Source organism: Scylla paramamosain, chromosome 17 (genome assembly GCF_035594125.1).
Source record: "Scylla paramamosain isolate STU-SP2022 chromosome 17, ASM3559412v1, whole genome shotgun sequence".
In the NCBI taxonomy this organism is placed as follows: Eukaryota; Metazoa; Arthropoda; class Malacostraca; order Decapoda; family Portunidae; genus Scylla; species Scylla paramamosain.
In genome coordinates, this window is record NC_087167.1 from 10,410,001 (window position 1) to 10,427,770 (window position 17,770).

At 43.0% G+C, this 17,770-nt stretch overlaps 2 protein-coding genes and 1 long non-coding RNA gene across 10 annotated transcripts in view; 1 reads left to right on the forward strand and 2 right to left on the reverse strand.

Moving 5' to 3' along the window:
• The window catches only part of LOC135108458 (uncharacterized), a 67,867-nt gene that overhangs the window by 47,897 nt on the left and 2,200 nt on the right, over window positions 1-17,770 (forward strand). For 2 of the 6 annotated variants that reach the window (XR_010272280.1, XR_010272281.1), the window contains 3 exons: window positions 16,918-17,024; window positions 17,134-17,318; window positions 17,556-17,682. This is a non-coding gene — a long non-coding RNA (uncharacterized LOC135108458). Of the gene's footprint in view, window positions 1-6,419; window positions 6,528-15,293; window positions 17,025-17,133; window positions 17,319-17,555; window positions 17,683-17,770 lie in introns of those variants that run through there. The other 4 variants (XR_010272278.1, XR_010272283.1, XR_010272282.1 and 1 more) reach the window with 3 other exon arrangements.
• LOC135108456 (mid1-interacting protein 1A-like) lies at window positions 2,458-8,913 on the reverse strand. Of its 2 annotated transcripts, none has more exons than XM_064019498.1 (3): window positions 8,754-8,913; window positions 3,489-3,608; window positions 2,458-3,269 (listed from the first exon to the last, which is right to left on the reverse strand). In XM_064019498.1, the coding sequence occupies exons 1-3, from the start codon at window positions 8,804-8,806 to the stop codon at window positions 2,774-2,776; spliced, it is 669 nt and encodes a 222-aa protein (XP_063875568.1). In that variant the 5' UTR covers window positions 8,807-8,913; the 3' UTR covers window positions 2,458-2,773. The 2 variants fall into 2 exon arrangements, with proteins under 2 accessions (XP_063875568.1, XP_063875567.1); XM_064019497.1 differs by lacking the exon at window positions 8,754-8,913 and adding an exon at window positions 4,151-4,463.
• On the reverse strand, window positions 8,866-14,716 carry LOC135108457 (uncharacterized). Of its 2 annotated transcripts, none has more exons than XM_064019499.1 (3): window positions 14,490-14,696; window positions 12,444-12,597; window positions 8,866-9,003 (listed from the first exon to the last, which is right to left on the reverse strand). In XM_064019499.1, exons 1-3 carry the CDS (start codon window positions 14,595-14,597, stop codon window positions 8,888-8,890), a joined length of 378 nt encoding a protein of 125 aa, XP_063875569.1. In that variant the 5' UTR covers window positions 14,598-14,696; the 3' UTR covers window positions 8,866-8,887. The 2 variants fall into 2 exon arrangements, with proteins under 2 accessions (XP_063875569.1, XP_063875570.1); XM_064019500.1 differs by having other exon boundaries at window positions 8,870-9,003; window positions 12,436-12,597; window positions 14,490-14,716.

Genomic DNA, 17,770 nt, shown 5'->3' on the forward strand with positions numbered 1-17,770 from the left:
TATATATATATATATATACATACATACATACATACATACATACATATAATGATATTACGAGGCGCACACTTTTCCTCTATTAAAAGGAAATCCCTTTCCTTCATTTCCTCTCCTTCCTGGAGTTGTATCTACGTCCATTTTCAGCTTTCACTTTCACCACAGTTTGGGGTTTTTAACGAACATGTAAGAGGAAGTAAACAAAAACTGTCACATCATGTTGGGGCGTTTCGACGCGGCCTGGAGGACACCAAGGAAGAGAGAGGAGGGCACTGACAAACGGAAGGAAGTCTGGAAGGTCGCCAGCGAAAGTTCCAGCTATACAAGAGACTGACAAAAAGAGCGAGTCCCGTTCAGGTGCAAATACTTCCTCAGCTATCTTTCATGGGCAGGTGCACGCAGGTGAGCTGCTTCCTTGAAGGCTGAAGGAACTAATGAAAATTTATCCACTCAAAAATGAATAAGTAAATAAAATTAAATAGTAGCCGTAATCAGTAATATTCCTGTTGGGTGACCTTTGGTTAACTTTATTTATTTCCTTTACCCTCCCACTCTCCCCATTTAGTGCCCTTCGTGCTGTGACGATTTCCATCTCAGGGGGAAATCACTCTGTCTAGACGCGTCGCCAGCATGTTACACGTACAGGTGTCGAGGTGGGGATGGTGTGGGGGTGTTATGTGCTGGCTGAGTGACTGACGCTTGACACACATTGCTCGTTTCATAGAATATTTTATGTTGGCAGTGCGAGATTCCAGCAGCGCCGCTCCCACACCATGAGGTATATGATATTGATTGCTCCAACACACACACACACACACACACACACACACACACACCAAAAGTTATGCGATATGCAAGTGGTGGGTCGATTTTGAGATTCGAAATAAAATAAAATAAATAAATAAATAAATGAATAAATAAATAAATAAATAAATAAATAAATAAATAAATATATATATATATATATATATATATATATATATATATATATATATATATATATATATATATATATATATATATATATATATATGTATATTGATAAGAAAATTAACATCACGATATTAAATTATTTAGGTCAGACCTTCAGTTTTAAAGCGCTTTGGCAGGAGCACTATGTTTTCTCTGGAATATTATGCACCTGAATACATTGTGAATTAAAAGAGGCAAGGCAGTACCTTCCCGTTGAAACACGAGCCCCGGCACACTGGTGTCTAATTGACAGAATGCAGCTGCACAAACGTGTCTTAGAGCCATGTACACAGTGTGGTTGTCTGGACTGACCTAAACTGTGGTGCTGAACGTACGGGTATATGCAGCGGAAAAGTCTGGTGAGGGGAGCAGCTGCTTCGCTCTCCCTCTTCCCCCCCTCCCCTGCCTGCCTCACCTCACCGGCCACTGAGTGCACGTGCACCGAGCTGATTTCTCCTCGCACTTTTCCTTATCAACCCGTGCCAAGCTGCAAGGAAGTATTTGGAAATGTTGCTGACTTGGGAAACGTTAACGATATAACAAGATCTGCCTTACAATGCATATATTATTGTTTATTCATTATTATTGTTATTTTTGTTTATTCTACTCTTCTCCCTTTGTGCAAGTGAGAGGAACATTAGTCCACCTGATACATATCTCCCCACTTGCTGACCTGGATGCCGCCTCCGCTCTTAGTCTGCACCTGCACCACGTGGGAAGAAGTGGAAGGAGGAAGAGAAATAGTGATGGAGCAGAGCTTTGAACTGTCATAATGAAAAAAAAATGCAACTTATCTCTTCAGGCTGCAAATATCTTCCATCGTTGGTAAGGTGGGAGCCTAGATGTGGCTCATTCCTTAAACGAGATGCTCTTTCCCCAGGCACCAGCTGCAGCCTCCTTTCTTACCTCTCCTGGCAGGGAAGTGTAAGTGATGCTGCCAAGCGGCACCACGTGGCGGGGACGTGAACATGAAGTGAGGCACCCGTGCTCTCCGTGCTATTGTCACACCTCTTGAAGCACCTGTCGTGCGATAACCCTTTACCTTTGCTGGACTTACGGCTGGGCTGAGGCGTCCCCATTAAACCCAGGGTGATGCCACCATGAAACTACCGTTGCTACTTTTTTTTTTTATATCACCTCTTGGGAATGCATAATGATACGTTCATTAGAAAAGAAATTTATTATAATTGCATAAACGTGCATAAACGTATATATATATATATATATATATATATATATATATATATATATATATATATATATATATATATATATATATATATATATATATATATATATATATATATATATATATATATATATATATATATATATATATATATATATATATATATACTTAAATCAGTAACATACAAAAATCACCCTACCTCTACCAAAAATAATTAATCACATCCCATACAATATGCATGAAACTGTGCGGTGGGTGTGGCCGCCCGCCGCTTTGGTCCAGGGAAAATGGGGGTGAGGGGAACCACAGGTGATGCAGAAGGGAGGGTCAAGAATATATATATGTGAGGATAATTTTGCCTAATACACCTGTAGTGCCGGGACAACGATGCTGGTTTGCGATATGCATTACTTATGTTTACTATCAGGGCGCGTGCACGTGTGCTGGGGTTGTGCGCACGTGCACTATCACAGACTAGATGAGAGGACCGGCCTCTGCAGGTAGCTGGGAAACCGCGACAGACAGTGGGTCTCGCCCTGGTTACGAGGGTACGAGGCGGACTTGTGCACCAGGGCTGAGTCGCGGGCCATATTGCTGACCCAGGGCAGGGACACCTTAAGCATTGACTTCGTCTTGGTAGCGATCAGTGATGTAACTGGCTGTGTCCGTGAGACTGTTGAGACAGAGGTGAAGTCCAATCAGGTGATTTCTCAAGGAGTCCATCACGTTGTTGACAGCCTCGCCGCCCTCATCTCCCTCCAGACCAGAGTCACCACCTTCACTTCCCTCGAAGCAGCCCTCACTCTCCCCGTCTGAGGTGCTAGAGGCCATGGATATGTTGGACAAGGTGCTCTGGCGTCGGAAGTGACCCTTCACGTTGTCTGCTGTGGTGGACGCAGGCCCGGAGTCTGACCACCGTGTGTTGTTGATAAATGGAGAGGTTACGCTGCTGTTCTCATTATCGTCATCGTCGTTGGATGTGGGGCCCCAGATGAGGTCGTTTTTGATGGAGTTGAGCACATTGTACAGACTGTAGGGCTTGTTGTTCCCTCGCAGCATTGTTGGTACGTTGCTGGGATTCTTGGTGGAGTCCACGTTCACGTCCAGCAGCCTGTGAGTGAAGCAAAGACCCCATTAGCCTGCCTCTCTCTCTCTCTCTCTCTCTCTCTCTCTCTCTCTCTCTCTCTCTCTCTCTCTCTCTCTCTCTCTATATATATATATATATATATATATATATATATATATATATATATATATATATATATATATATATATATATATATGCAAAGGCAGATAAGCACAGCGGACAGGAGGCGTGGCTAATACTGACCTGCACGGCACCATGACCGTTTCGTTCATGTGGTTGACTGCCTTCACAAAGCGGTCCATGGCGCACAGGATGGACTGAGACGAGAAGTCAGAGAGCTCGTCTGTCTTGTTCATCCTCACGCTGCAGCAAAGAGGGATCTTGGTTAGTTATGATATACAACATGAATAACAGTATCTTAACCTACTGGTGTTATAATGTCAAGCAGGTTAATGAATTGGAGCTACAGGTCAACGTGCGAGCACATGTAGAAATACATTGCAGGTTATGTGAATGGGAGGGGCATCGTGACCACGTAGCAGTGCAACATGTTACTGGTGATAGCAATGACTTAATGAGGATATCGCGAAACCATTTCACAGCATTCTTCTCTGTATCGCGAAATGACAATGGTTAATGTAGCTCTCCCAGTCTCCCTTACGACCAGTAGTGCAACATTCACCAATCTAGCAGCTTGACCAATAAGGCGACCCATACATTCGTCAATCAGAACTTCCCAAGTCGCACAATCAGGATCATTTCAATGGTCTTTGGTTCCTCTCGACAATGTTTTCATCGTACTTTGCAAGTAGGACAGAAATGGCTGTTACGAAAGGAAAAAATCTGAACTATCTTTTGTTTGTCAACAGAGTGCGGTTCTGCCCCTGCGTGAAGGTTTGTCTTACCTGTTGTCCTCGACCCCGGTGCAGTTGTCCACTGAGTTGTAGAGCATCGCGTTGGTGGCGAGTGACACTGCTTTATGAGACATTAAAATATTGCAAATGCTCGTTTTTCACTTTCCCTTCTTGAGTCTTTTCTTGTATTCTGTTACACAATAGTGTTAATCCTTTGGTTCAGACTAGCACTTTAGGTTCACCGGTTCACCGTGAGAAATACCAGTAAGGTTCAAAGGTTCACACAAGTATGGGAAGGCTCCGTGATAAGTTTCGGCGCACAGTAGTATGTGTGTGTACGTCCGCAGCTGAGGACTGTGTGGTGAGCAGCGGCGCGGGTGCTGGTATTTACAGGCTGGCAGCCCTCCCCTTCCCCAGTCCCGCCCCCAGTTCTACTCAGTCATTCGGTAGCCCCTCCCGACCCATCCCTTCACCCAACTCCCTTCTAATGTCCCTCATCCCCGCGTCCCTCTCCCCCAATCTCCAAATCTTTTATCAGCACCTGTACCCCCTTCTCCCACGCCCCGTATTTGTGATCACCCACTAGCCACGTGCACTTACTCATGCAACCACTGCATAAATTCGGAAGGCAGGGAGTGAGGTGGGGGCCTGCTATCGCCATGAATGACAGTAATGCAGAAGTCATCCAGATCTCCCAGGTATGCGTGCGTGCGTGCGTGCGTGGGTGGGTGGGTGGGTGGGTGGATGGGTGGGTGTGTGTGTGTGTGTGTGTGTGTGTGTGTGTGTGTGTGTGTGTGTGTGTGTGTGTGTGTGTGTGTGTGTGTGTGTGCTATGCCAATACCAGAGCTGCAAACTGGCTCAAGCTGCTCTCTTAGTGAATAAATGATGTAAAATGACTTCCGCAGAAACCAATACAATGTTTTCTGGGAAGAGCCACACAGCATTTTCAGGACCACAGTCTTGGCAAGATTTTGTCACACACACAATTACACTGAACCCAAACGAGACTTTCCTCACGAATCTACATAAGATAATTCTCACTGCATGCTGACTTTGTTTGCATTTTGAAGAAATATGATTATGTTAATGTAAGAAAATACAATGAAAAACGTGAAAGTGGAATGTTAATCTGCAGTGCATTAAAATAAGTAACATTTTGCCAGTAGTGAGTACTACTGATACTAATACTGTCTACTACTTACTACTGTAATTATCAACTTCCACCACACTTCCTCCTCCTCCTTTCCTTCTCAGTAGTACATGTAATGAGCATGGTTGTTGTTATTGCTACTACTGCTCCTACTAGTACTACTACTACTACTACTGCCGCCTTAGCCACCACCACTACATTAAGGGGAGTTAATTGCTCTACATTGCTCGTCTTTTACTACACACGTTTTTTTTTTTTTTCTTTTTGGCAACTGAGTGTTTTATATTGTCAACTTTAGTCCTTGGTCAGTCGTCTATGAAAAATAAAATTAATAAAAATACTGTTCTACGCACGAATACAACTCCGACCCATCCCAGGTGCAGGTCGCCACGTCCAGCCCACCTCCCCCTAACTATAATGGCAGATTCTTAGTCCCCAGGTCAGGTCACAGGCCATCTTCTATGGATGGATTCGACAGAGTCCCGTCAGCAGACCACAGAGGCGATAGGCATAAGTTTTACAAAACTCTGGAGAGGACCTCCTTCGACGGCTAGACACACAGATAGTCAGATAGATATTAGATAGATGCACAGGCAGATCCATAAATGTAGGCAGGTTCGACGTGTACGCTGCTCATATAAGTTCAGGCACATATACATAAATGAAACATGAATATATGTGTGTACTGCATACGTCTTCCATTATGCGCATTATTATTTTTTTTTCTTTCTGTGCATGCTGTTATCTCCAAACTTTCACGATTCTCGTCACAAAGCAAGAGAGAAAAAGATCGCGATAACAAATGTACTTGAGGGAAGAAAGTTATGAGGACAGCATTTATAATTCTTGACTTCGTCTGACCTTCAGTTATTTCTCAATTAGGGAGTCTCGCCCAGATAAGCCACGATAGTAACAGCTGTGGTGGAGGCGGAAGAGGCAGGCAGCGCTTAGTAACCTGTCTTTCGCTCCACAAGTAGGTGGGTAAAAATAATCGGTGGTGATAAACGATCAAGTTGCAGGTCACCTTATGAAGAGATATATATACACTGGTTATCGTACTTATCACCACGCCATTATCGGCTGACCTAATGCGGTACACACGTAATGTCTGGAAGTTTCATTCAAGGGTATCCGGTCACTCTGCTGGAGGATGCTAGTAGCCTTGCGATGGGCGCATAGTGTTGTAACAGTCTGTCCTTCATCTGACGCTTCAAGTGACTTTGTAGCAGCTGAGAGACTCGTGTGGATAGAGATGGCACGTGTTTGCTGCAGAACGAGGTATTCAGGCCACGGTTGTGTGTACGAACGTGTGAGTGCCTGCGTGCGTCTCTCTGTGTGTGTGTGTGTGTGTGTGTGTGAGCTTCTACATGTGCGCATCTATATGTCATTGTGTCATTGTGTCAGTGTGTGTGTGTGTGTGTGTGTTTACTTTATATTCACGATAACTTCCTCAGTATGCCGGTTGGGTCCTTGCGAGCAGCCTTCAGCGGGGCCTTTCACAGTGAGCTCCTGACAACACCACGAGACGTATGACTTACCTACGAGAAAAGACAGACAACGCTCACTCACCCACACCACCTGCCCATTCACTGCTTCCCTGAACCAGCACCCTCAAGGCCATCAAGCTGTCCCTGAACACACATCAAGCGACCATGTTTATGAAAACGCCCCATTCATCTTTGCTCCCTTTATTTTAGGATCCTACTCAGGTTTTTTCTGAATCTTTCTATTTGTAATCTCTCTTCTTGTCTGTCCTTTACCTATCACCGCTGACCCGTCTTTCTCCTTTGGTCTTTCTTTTTGTATCTCGGTCTTTCCATGTCTGTCTTTTCTGTCTCTCGCTTTGTCTGTCGATCACTTTGTTCTCACCCACACCTCTCGAGTCGACCTCTACCATATATTTGGAAAATTCTACGGACCAGGCATTCCACATTCCACTCTATAACCTTGACATCCATCTTTCTTCCTTTCTTCTGAGCCCTGTCTGACCACTTGCATCCTCGAAAGGTTACCTAAGCTAGACTAAAGTTATACGCACACAAATAATAGGTCAGATTTTCTTTTTGTTTTAGCTGACATCAGGGTTTTATGATAAACGTTTTGTCGCGTAAGGAATGTAGGTCCCCGTGGCGAAATGGAAATAGTGTGTAAACATTGTGACCTTCCTGTCCTATGGCCGTGGAAGGTAGCGGATGGGTGGTGGTGGTGACTGGTGGTAAGGAAAGAGGTGATGTGGAGGGGTTTGACGCGGATGGTGCACAGTAGAGGTGGTGTGGTGGGTGGTGAAGCCAGGAATGGTATTGTGGATGGTGATGCGGGTACGTACTGGTAGCGAGTACGTTGTGGTGGTGAGGCTACATACGTTGTGGTGCTGCGATGGGTAGTGGTGTGATGGATTGTGGTGAGGGTGCATACGTTGTGGTGCTGTGATGGGTGGGGTGAGGGTACATACGTAGTGGTATGATGGGTGGTATTGTAGGTACATACGTTGTGGTGCTGTGATGGGTGGTGGTGAGGCTACATTGTGGTGGTGTGATGGGCGGTGATGCAGGTAGCTACGTCGTGGTGGCGTGATGGGTGGTGAAGGTTACAAGTTAAAAATCTTCAAGGTAATTCTAAAAGAGTATTAAAGTAGACGAAGGGAGAGGAAACAAAGGAAACACACACACAGGAACATCCACCAACAGCACATCTATATCCGCCATCCACGCCCACATCCGCCCACAACACCAGCTCAGAGAGAGAGAGAGAGAGAGAGAGAGAGAGAGAGAGAGAGAGAGAGAGAGAGAGAGAGAGAGAGAGAGAGAGAGAGAGAGAAATAACTTATTACCGAGAACAAAGGAAATGGTTGTAGATACGTTGGGTATCAAACAATTTATTTCATCAGACGCAATAGCAGTGCAACCCTGAGTAGTTTCAGATTCACAAGCATTCACATTTGTTTCTCAATAACCAAACAACCTTATCAGTGTTTGACGAGGAGAGCGAGGCTGCAGGGATGGGGGTGGGAGAATGAGGGGGCTACAATGCTGGGAGTGAAAGGGCTTTGAGCTGGGGAGTGAAAGGCTTTGGGACTGAGGGGAAAGGGCGTGTTAGGGAGTGAAAGGTCTTCGGGCTAGGGAGTGAAGGGGTTGTGTATGAAGCAGGGATGTCTGGTAGGGGACTGGGGACTTAAAAAAAAAAAAAGGTTGTTTACTGAGGAAGTGAAGGAAATCGGTGGTGGGTATGACGGGCTGGTGTTAGGTGACTCGATGCTTTCTACTGACTTGGGGGTTTTCCATGCAGCGCGCTACAAATGTGACGTGACAGCCGGCCGCGCTTGGTTGTGTCGCCTTTCCTCTCCCTATACTCCATTCCCCTGAATCTTTCAAAGTCCTTGTAACTTATAGCACTGACAACTCAACAGCTGCGAAACTCAAAACACTCAAGTCAGTTCTGTCAAAACCAGCACCGCTGCTCGCAGCTGCACAGCATGAAAGTGCCTGTAACATCCTTTGTGCCTACCTCTGGCTCCCGTAAGAGCAGGTGAGCTTGGATCCTCGCTGTTGCTTGAACATGGCCGTCCTTGAGGTCGTTGCCGAGTAACTTGATGTCCTTATCTTATCTTGTCCACCTCGCAGGTCGGAGCTCCACTGCAACTACCACTCTCGAGGATCACTCAGGCTTACTGTCGGAACACTTGGGTTCGTGAGCCTTGTCGGGTCCACACCGCAGCGCTCACTCTCAGTCGAGAGAAAGGGTCCAGACGGGACTCCTGTAATCAAAAAGTTTCAGTATCATGATTCTGAAACAAGTTTTCATTAAATTTGCTTGACTACTTTAGTAAATTAAATATTCGTGCGCATATTTTCTATAACTAAATTATTGGTTTAGAGACGCTAGTCACCTACAGAGACAAAGATATTCAAAGTAACGCTTATTGCAAAAGTGATAATTTGATGAATGCAGAAATGCACTGCTGCATGTCTGCAACCCTGCTTGTGTGTCCGTGGCTGCTCACGAGCCCCATCAGCTGAGGTTAAGCGAGCGCTGATTGGTCCAGGCCAAAGAGGGGCGTGGCCAGGAAAGGTATATTGATCTCAGTGAAAGCTTCATTCATGCAGGGAAGCAGCTTCAGTACGAGTACCCCTCTGCAGTTGTCTTGTTAATGATCGTATGCATTCTCGTGCCGGGATGCCACAAGGCTACGCACTGGTGGGTCAGGTCAGGGGAGGACCTGCAGGTGCGACCAACAACAATCACTTCTTATTTGTTTTCATTCGCAGACACGGGGAGTACGAGTCACGACGGAGTGCACAAGTGTTTTTACTTGTTCACCACAAGGGAAATATGTCACTTGCTATATTGCACTTACATGATAATTCTCTCTCTCTCTCTCTCTCTCTCTCTCTCTCTCTCTCTCTCTCTCTCTCTCTCTCTCTCTCTCTCTCTCTCTCTCTCTCCCCTGTTTTTTTTTTACCATTCTATTTGATATTTGTATGGGAAGTGGCAATAAATGGGGTTTTCATGATTTTTCTTTCCCTTGGCCAGTGGCCCTCTTACATAAAAATATAATAATAATAATAATAATAATAATAATAATAATAATAATAATAATAATAAACTACTGTACTGGGCTTGCACTCTATGATCGTAATGAAATGAAAAATAAGTCTCTTCTAAACACTTCCCGTAACTCGTATTGGCTCTCATGCAGGATCTAACACACACAGAGAGAGAGAGAGAGAGAGAGAGAGAGAGAGAGAGAGAGAGAGAGAGAGAGAGAGAGAGAGAGAGAGAGAGAGAGAGAGAGAGAGAGAGAGAGAGAAACTGATAATAATGAGAGGGAATATAAATATTTTAGGGGAAATAATGTGAAGAAAGTCTTGTGCAACGAGGCCGCAAGTGGGGGAGGCATGCAGTTAGCAAGATCAGTTAGCATGAAAATAGCGGTAGAAGATAGATAGAGATGCAACATTGTGGCGATGAGAAAGAATTAATTAAAAAAGAAAACACTCAAAGAACGGGAATTCATTGTAGAAATGTGAAAAATGAAGGTGTCCGTCCCTGGGTAAAGACTGGACGCTGCCCCGCCATGTGCTTGAACAACAAAAAACTGACCGGGGCAGGTGGTTCGGCTGTAATTATGTAATAAGAGTTAGTATCACTTACTGGAGTGACGGGAGGAATGGAGCAGTAGTAGCAATAGTGGTGAGGGTGGTGGAGTGGTTAAGTAAGGTAATAGGGGAGGAAATGAGTGGTAGTCTTACCTGTCTCAGCATCAGTAGAAATTTTTATTTCATTTGTTGGTTTATTTCTTGGTGTTGTGGTCTCGGTGTGCTGTAGCGTTTGACAAAGGTATTTACGTGTAAGTCTAAGAATAAGAGTGACTTGTCTCTTAAAACCCCATTATGAGGAGAGGTTCCCGCGCCACCCGTGCTTGAGAAGACTGGATGATGTAGCGCTGATTCACACAACGGTTGGTCATCTACTCGTATATTATTCTAGTTTCACTACAAATTTACTTTTACTTTCGTGACGTGTCTCATTGGCTAGCGCTATAGTATTTTGAATCCCATATATATGTGTTGCAAATTAATAGTAATACCATTAGCAAGGGTTGTTAGGTTAAATTTGGTTTAGTTATATTAGGAATGTATGAGTCGTCGTATGAGCGAGTGGTCGAGACTTAACTGCGTTGTGTTGATAAGGTAACTAATGGTATTTACATGGACAAAACAATTTTATTCTGGTAAGTTTTGATGCGTTTTGACTAGTTTGCAATAAATTTTTGTCGCAAAGTACTCTGTTCCTTACGGTATGGGCAGAGCTAAAAATGAAAACAATGACGTCTGACAGAAAATGATGGCAAATTATTTAAAAACACATCAAAACTTATCAGAAAGAAGTAGTTTCATCTGCAAAGTGGAGTTTGCAGGGAAAGAGGTAACTTACTGAGTGTGTTAACAAGGGTGAGACGGCAGCACGATTAAGGGATGATTCACACTGTATGGGTGGTTATCTTTCTTTGCTTTTCTTATGCAGACTATTTTTACATACAAGTGAATGAGGCTGTTCATATGACATAGATTTCGGTAACAGGCCATTATGTTCCGTTGGCTGCTACGTACCATCCCTGGTTGCTAAGTACCATCCATGGCTGCTATGTACCAGGCTGCTATTTACCATAAGCTCTGTACCATTATTATCATAAAAAAAATACAGATACATTATCAACTTGTGGAGAGAGAGAGAGAGAGAGAGAGAGAGAAAGAGAGAGAGAGAGAGAGAGAGAGAGAGAGAGAGAGAGAGAGAGAGAGAGAGAGAGAGAGAGAGAGAGAGAGAGAGAGAGAGAGAGAGAGAGAGAGAGAGAGAGAGAATCTATGATACACTACAGGAAATTATGTAAACACCAAACAATGGACAACTTAGCAACTCCAGTGGACCTGCTTATTATTTGCTTCGAAACTCCAGTGGACTTTCTCACTATTTTCTTTGAAACTCCACTGGACGTGCACCCTCAATTATCCTTCTAGTACTACCATGGCACCAGCAGTTTTCCTTTGCCCAAGATGCGGATTGAAGTTCGCCCTAAACAGGAAGAAGTTATCTGTGACGGATGTAATAAGTGGTGCCACCGCTTATGTGGTACGTGAATATTACAATCTGGGTACCGGAATATAAACGGTGCTATGCAACAATTTCACATTAAATAGGAACAATGAACTTCAAAAGTGGACACCACCAACACACATATCCTGAGGATCCTGATGCTGAACTCAAAGCATCAACACGAGCTTTCATTAAACAGTCAGCTTTGGAATTTCCATTTGCATCATCTTGGGTAATAATAAAGAACACTCTTAAGCTGTAAAAATTCAGATGTTCCCCCACCAAATATAAACACTCTAGTCAGATGCACCAATCGCGCCAGGGAAGGACATCCAAAACACCCTGAAGATATTAGTTTTGAATTAAACACAGATCATTTTCCTCGGGACTTTCTTCAAGCTGATCTATTTGAAGATGGACAACAGCATCTCATATCCCTCTTTCTTTACAAAACACACACACACACACACACACACACACACACACACACACACACACACACACACACACACAACACACACACACACAAAGAGGAAGAAGAAAGAGGAGCAAGAAAAAAAAAAGAAAAAAAAAAAAAACACAAACAAACACTTACAAACATACCTCTTCCCTCTTCCCCCCCATTTCCCAGAGCCTCGAGGACCAAGGGAGATGGCAGGCGGGCGGTGCTGTCCTCGGTGTTGGCAAAGAGACCGGTCAGTGCAGAGGAAATGAAGTTGTTGGACTCTACAGTGTCGATGAAGAGGTCTTGAGGGATCTGTGGGGAGAAAAGGACGTGTCAGGAGTGTTACAAGTGTTATGAGTGATGCTTGTCTAAGGGGAAATCCATATTATATCTATCCCCCCCCCCACAAAGAAAAAAAAACTTTAAAATATTGTTATCTATATCAAACATCTAATTATCATTCATCAGAGAAGGAAGGTAGTAGTAGTGGTTGTAGTAGTAGTAGTAGTAGCGGTGGTAGTAGTAGTAGTAGTAGTAGTAGTAGTAGTAGTAGTAGTAGTAGTAGTAGTAGTAGTTGGACTAGGCTAAGTTTGGTTAGGTTTGGTTTGGTTCGTTCATCATTGTCGTCGTCGTAGAGAGAGAGAGAGAGAGAGAGAGAGAGAGAGAGAGAGAGAGAGAGAGAGAGAGAGAGAGAGAGAGAGAGAGAGAGAGAGAGAGAGAGTTACATTTGGGGTTGGAGTGGTGAGTGGGAGTGGAGACAGGGAGACTTTTCAAGGTTACCTGCGCAGTGTCTGGAGTGTGGTAAGCCCTTATGGGTATAATAGACTTGATAAGGTTGTCCTGTATATGTTACGGTAAGATCTGGTGAGCTTGTGGTGTTAAAGTTACGTTATATGGATTATTGGGGGTACGTGTGTGGCCAAAATACCCCAAAACACACTCAGAACACCCCAAGACACCCACAAAGCTTACCCAAAAACACCCAAACCACACTCAAAATATCCTCAAATACAACAAAAGTCACCCAAACACATCAAACCGCACTCAAAACACCCCAAAACACACTCAAAACATCCTTAAATACAACATAATTCACCCAGACACACCTAAGACATTCAAAACAAACTCAAAATATAACAAAACTCATCCAGTCACACTTAAAAAACGCTTAAAATATGCAAAATACACTCAAAACACCCCACAACATCTAAATATACCAACAAAACTCACCCAAACACACCCGAAACACGTTTTATTCATCCAAAACACACTCAAAACACCCCATATTACCTCGAAATACCCACAAAACTCATCCAAACACACCAAATCACGCTAAATAACATCCAAAAACACTCAAAACATCCTGATATACTCACAAAACTCACCCAACACAACCAAAATACGCTAAAAACATCCAAAACACACCCCAAAACGCCCCACAACACCCTAGAATACCCATAAAACTCACCAATACACACTCAAAATATCCAAAACACACTCAAAACTCTCTCAACACCACAAACTATCCACAAAACTCACCCAAATATATTCAAAACATCCAAAGCACACTCAAAACACCCCAAAAAACTCATTTAAATGCATCAAAAATATCCAACACCACCACAGAATACGCCCACAACAAACCAAAACGCACCCAATACATCCCACACACACTCAAATACACCCAAAAGACTCCACACACACCCAAACTCACCCAAAACACCCAAAATAAACCCAAAACAAACTCACAACACTTCAATATACCCCCAAATACACCCAAAACACACCAAAACACTCTACAATATACTCAAAACACCCCACAAGACTAAAAACACATAAATACACCTAAAAACATCCTAAGCCATACTTAAATCACCCTAAATTCACCCAAAACACACAGATAACAGCAAATATACATCCTAAACACATATAAATATCTCCAAAACACACTCAAAATATCCCACAACACTCCTAAACACACTTATAACACCCCAAAACACACAAAATATTACAGAGGAATGCAGGGCAGGAAGGGAAATTAAGCTAAACATTGTCTTCTTGGTATTTACCTGTTATGCCTCCTCGTCCTCCTCCTCCATTTCTCCTTACTTCTCCCTCCTCCTCCATTTCTCTCATTTTTATCCTACTACTACTATTACCTACACACCTGAGTTTGGAAACACCTGGAAAACACTGGAAATTACGGTAAATATTGACGAGGAGACACTGGAGCCGAGCGAGTCCCACGTCCTTGACGACGTCACAGGCGGGCTGCCGCAGGTCCGCTGGCTTACGTACGTAACGTATTTCATTTTGAAATTGACCCCTAGAAAAAATTAAGCTAGGCTCGAATGCCTTATATATTCTGACTTGACAATTACTTTAAGTAATATCCACAATATCAAAACATCTCCAGCCTGAGTAGTTGTAAATAAATATTAATATGAAATATGGAAAAAGTGTTGGAACCTTTGACACCATTAAAAACACTGAAAAGTACACCCATTTCACTTTGCACCTGTAAAAAAACACTTTAAAAAATCTGAACTATTTTTTCAAGCATTGCAAAGTTAGTTACAAGCTGAAATAGATAAATAAAAAAAAATAAAAAAATGACAAAATCATCACATTTAACGGTACCATAAACCTGTTCAAAGTCTACATACTTAACTCAACAGGAACGCAAAACATTTAAAATATCATAAACGATTTTTTGAAGCAATAAAATCTTCATTAAAGCCTCAAATAAAAAGTCTAAGAATCGGGTTCCGTAAAAATCACCGCAACAACCGCCTTTTATTTACGCAAAAAAACAACAGCAAATTCCGCACATTTACTTAACTGAAGCAAGAAAAACACTTCAAAGGCAACGAAATATTTTTAGAAACTATATAATCTTACTATGGAAGCCAAATAAAGTCATTCAGAAAAATAGAAAAAAATATTGGAACCAACAAGCTGGCACAGGCAGGAATCCATCATGGCGGCCCTCGGCGGCGACCTCAGTGGGGAAGACGGCCGCTGTTACCTCAATTATTACTTCATGACAACAAAACTAGGGAATGGCGGATATATCTGACCAGCGGATATGAAGGCTAGACATGTGGCTCCATCTTGTGATATGTTTGGCTTACAATAAGTGAGAGACGAAGCAAACAATGGCTGAAAATACTGACGCCCGCCTCTACCTTAGCTGACTGCTTATTTACATAGACGAACTTTCAATATTTCCCTAAATTTCCAACTCAGATGTAAACAAAATCTAAAAATATATCAACAATCTCAAAAAAATACCTAAAAAACGAATAACAAAACCTAAATAAACGAATACAAGACACTACAGGGAGGGGGAGGGTGATGTAGTGAAGGCAGTAAGGCGGACTGAGGGGAGGCTGGCACCTCTGGACTCACCTTATGTACTCGTGCCTCTCTGGTGCTGCTTGGGGGTGCTCGATGCAAGGAGAAGCTGCCAGGAATACGGAAACACTGGTTAATAGAGCGTGTGGGGCAAGACTGACCAGTGCGGACCAAAACATTGTGCCCAGCCAGCCGTCCTCCCTCACACACAAACACTCACACAAAAGTTTACATGTTATCAAATAATATCCTCACTCCTTTTTCCCCGCTCCACACCCGCTACGTGATTATAAACGAAAACTTCACTCACTGCTGCAGCGTCACCGCAGCAAACACGAACGAGCGCTCTACTAAAATGCTCCTCTCTCTCTCTCTCTCTCTCTCTCTCTCTCTCTCTACTGTTTCTGAAATCCACAAAAATGATTACCAGTTTTTTTTTTTTTTTTTTCAAGGGTGTTTTTCCTGTCAATAACTTAGAAATGTCGTAGATCTGTCTCTAGAACTAAAAAACAAAAAACCGTGTCATTTTAATTACAGCCTTTTAAAAAGCGTGTTTCTCTTGTTAGAAATGTAGAAATGATATTAATCTGTCACTAGAACCGTAAAAACATCCTTGAAAACCCGTGCAACTACTGAGAGAGAGAGAGAGAGAGAGAGAGACCAATGCATTTCTAAACATGTGCACTGAACTGAAGGATCATGCTGAGGACTAAGTCTGTATTAAGTCAGTCTATGCTGCATTTTATTGATTATTGGTTGACAATACAGTTTTAATTTTTTATGCTTTTGTGGTATCTTAATGTAGTTTTGTTAGTGGAGGTAATAGCTGGTATAGAGCAGCCTTGTTTGGTACATACAAGCCAAAGCAGTGGTACAGGACCCAGTACATAGCAGCCCTACAATGGTACATATAAATCATAGCAGTGGTACATAGCAGCCGATGGTACATAGTAGCTAGCATTCCAGATTTCATTACAAGTTGAAATAATAAAACACTCAATAATTGTACAATAATTGTATCTCCCTAATAACTTTATTAGATGTTCCACTTCATGTTCACCTTACCTAACCTGATCTGACCTGACCTGATCTTACCTAACCTGACCTAAGGTAACTTAATGACCTGACCTTAACCTGATCTAACCTTCTTTTCATCTTTATTTGTCTTCTTCCCTTTTTCTTTCCTTCTCTCCTACTTCCCATCATCTCTTCTTCATCTCTATTCACCACAACAGACCAACCTTCATCATAAACTGACACACACCTTTCTACCAGAGGTGAGGAGTGACAGCAGCAGCAGCATGGTGGAGCAGAGGCCTGGGGGGGTAACCATGGGAGGCAGAAGGCAGCATGCTTATCAAGTTTGTTACCAAGCAGGACCAGTGAGTTTAATGCCACATTATTTTTTGCTTGTACATTTTTCCTGTTTCCTCTATCTTTTTAATTTTTTTGCATATCTCCTTTTTTCTCTTTCTTTTCTTTTCATTGCAGTGTTTTCCAGGAGTAGAGAACAGTCTCATTATGGAGGGACGGGTGAACCTCGTGTGCTGTGGGCCCTTGCTGCGGATGTGTGTGGCCGGCTGTGGATGTGTGTAGCCAGAAGTGGTGTGCCTAAGCTCCTAGGATGTGGTAGGATGATTCACAAGACACTCTCTTTCCACCAGGGGCTGACAGGGGTAAGAGTGTGAATGTGTGAGTGTGTGGTGCCTTTTCTGAGCCACCTTGTGTGGGATTGTTGGCCTGGTATAGAGATAGATCATTACTGTCATGAAAACACTCTTCAAAAACCCCCTTAACTTAACCTGTGTCATTGGGGAGGTAGTCCATAATGTACACCTCTGTTAGTAGTAGTAGTTGTAGTAGTAGTAGTATCAATATAAATTTTCTAAAGACATATTTGTCATCTCTCTCAGATACACAGTGCCAGGTGCCTCAGTGCTGGAGGGACGGGTGAACCTCGTGTGCTGTGGGCCCTTGCGCCTTGAGTGAACAGCAACCCTGCCTAGCCAAATGAAATTGCCCACGTGTTCATCAGACAAGGCAAGTCTTGTAAAGCCTGTTTGCTTTACTTCCACTGTTATTTTTATAACTTTCATCATCTATGTTACCATTTTCTTTAATTTAATTG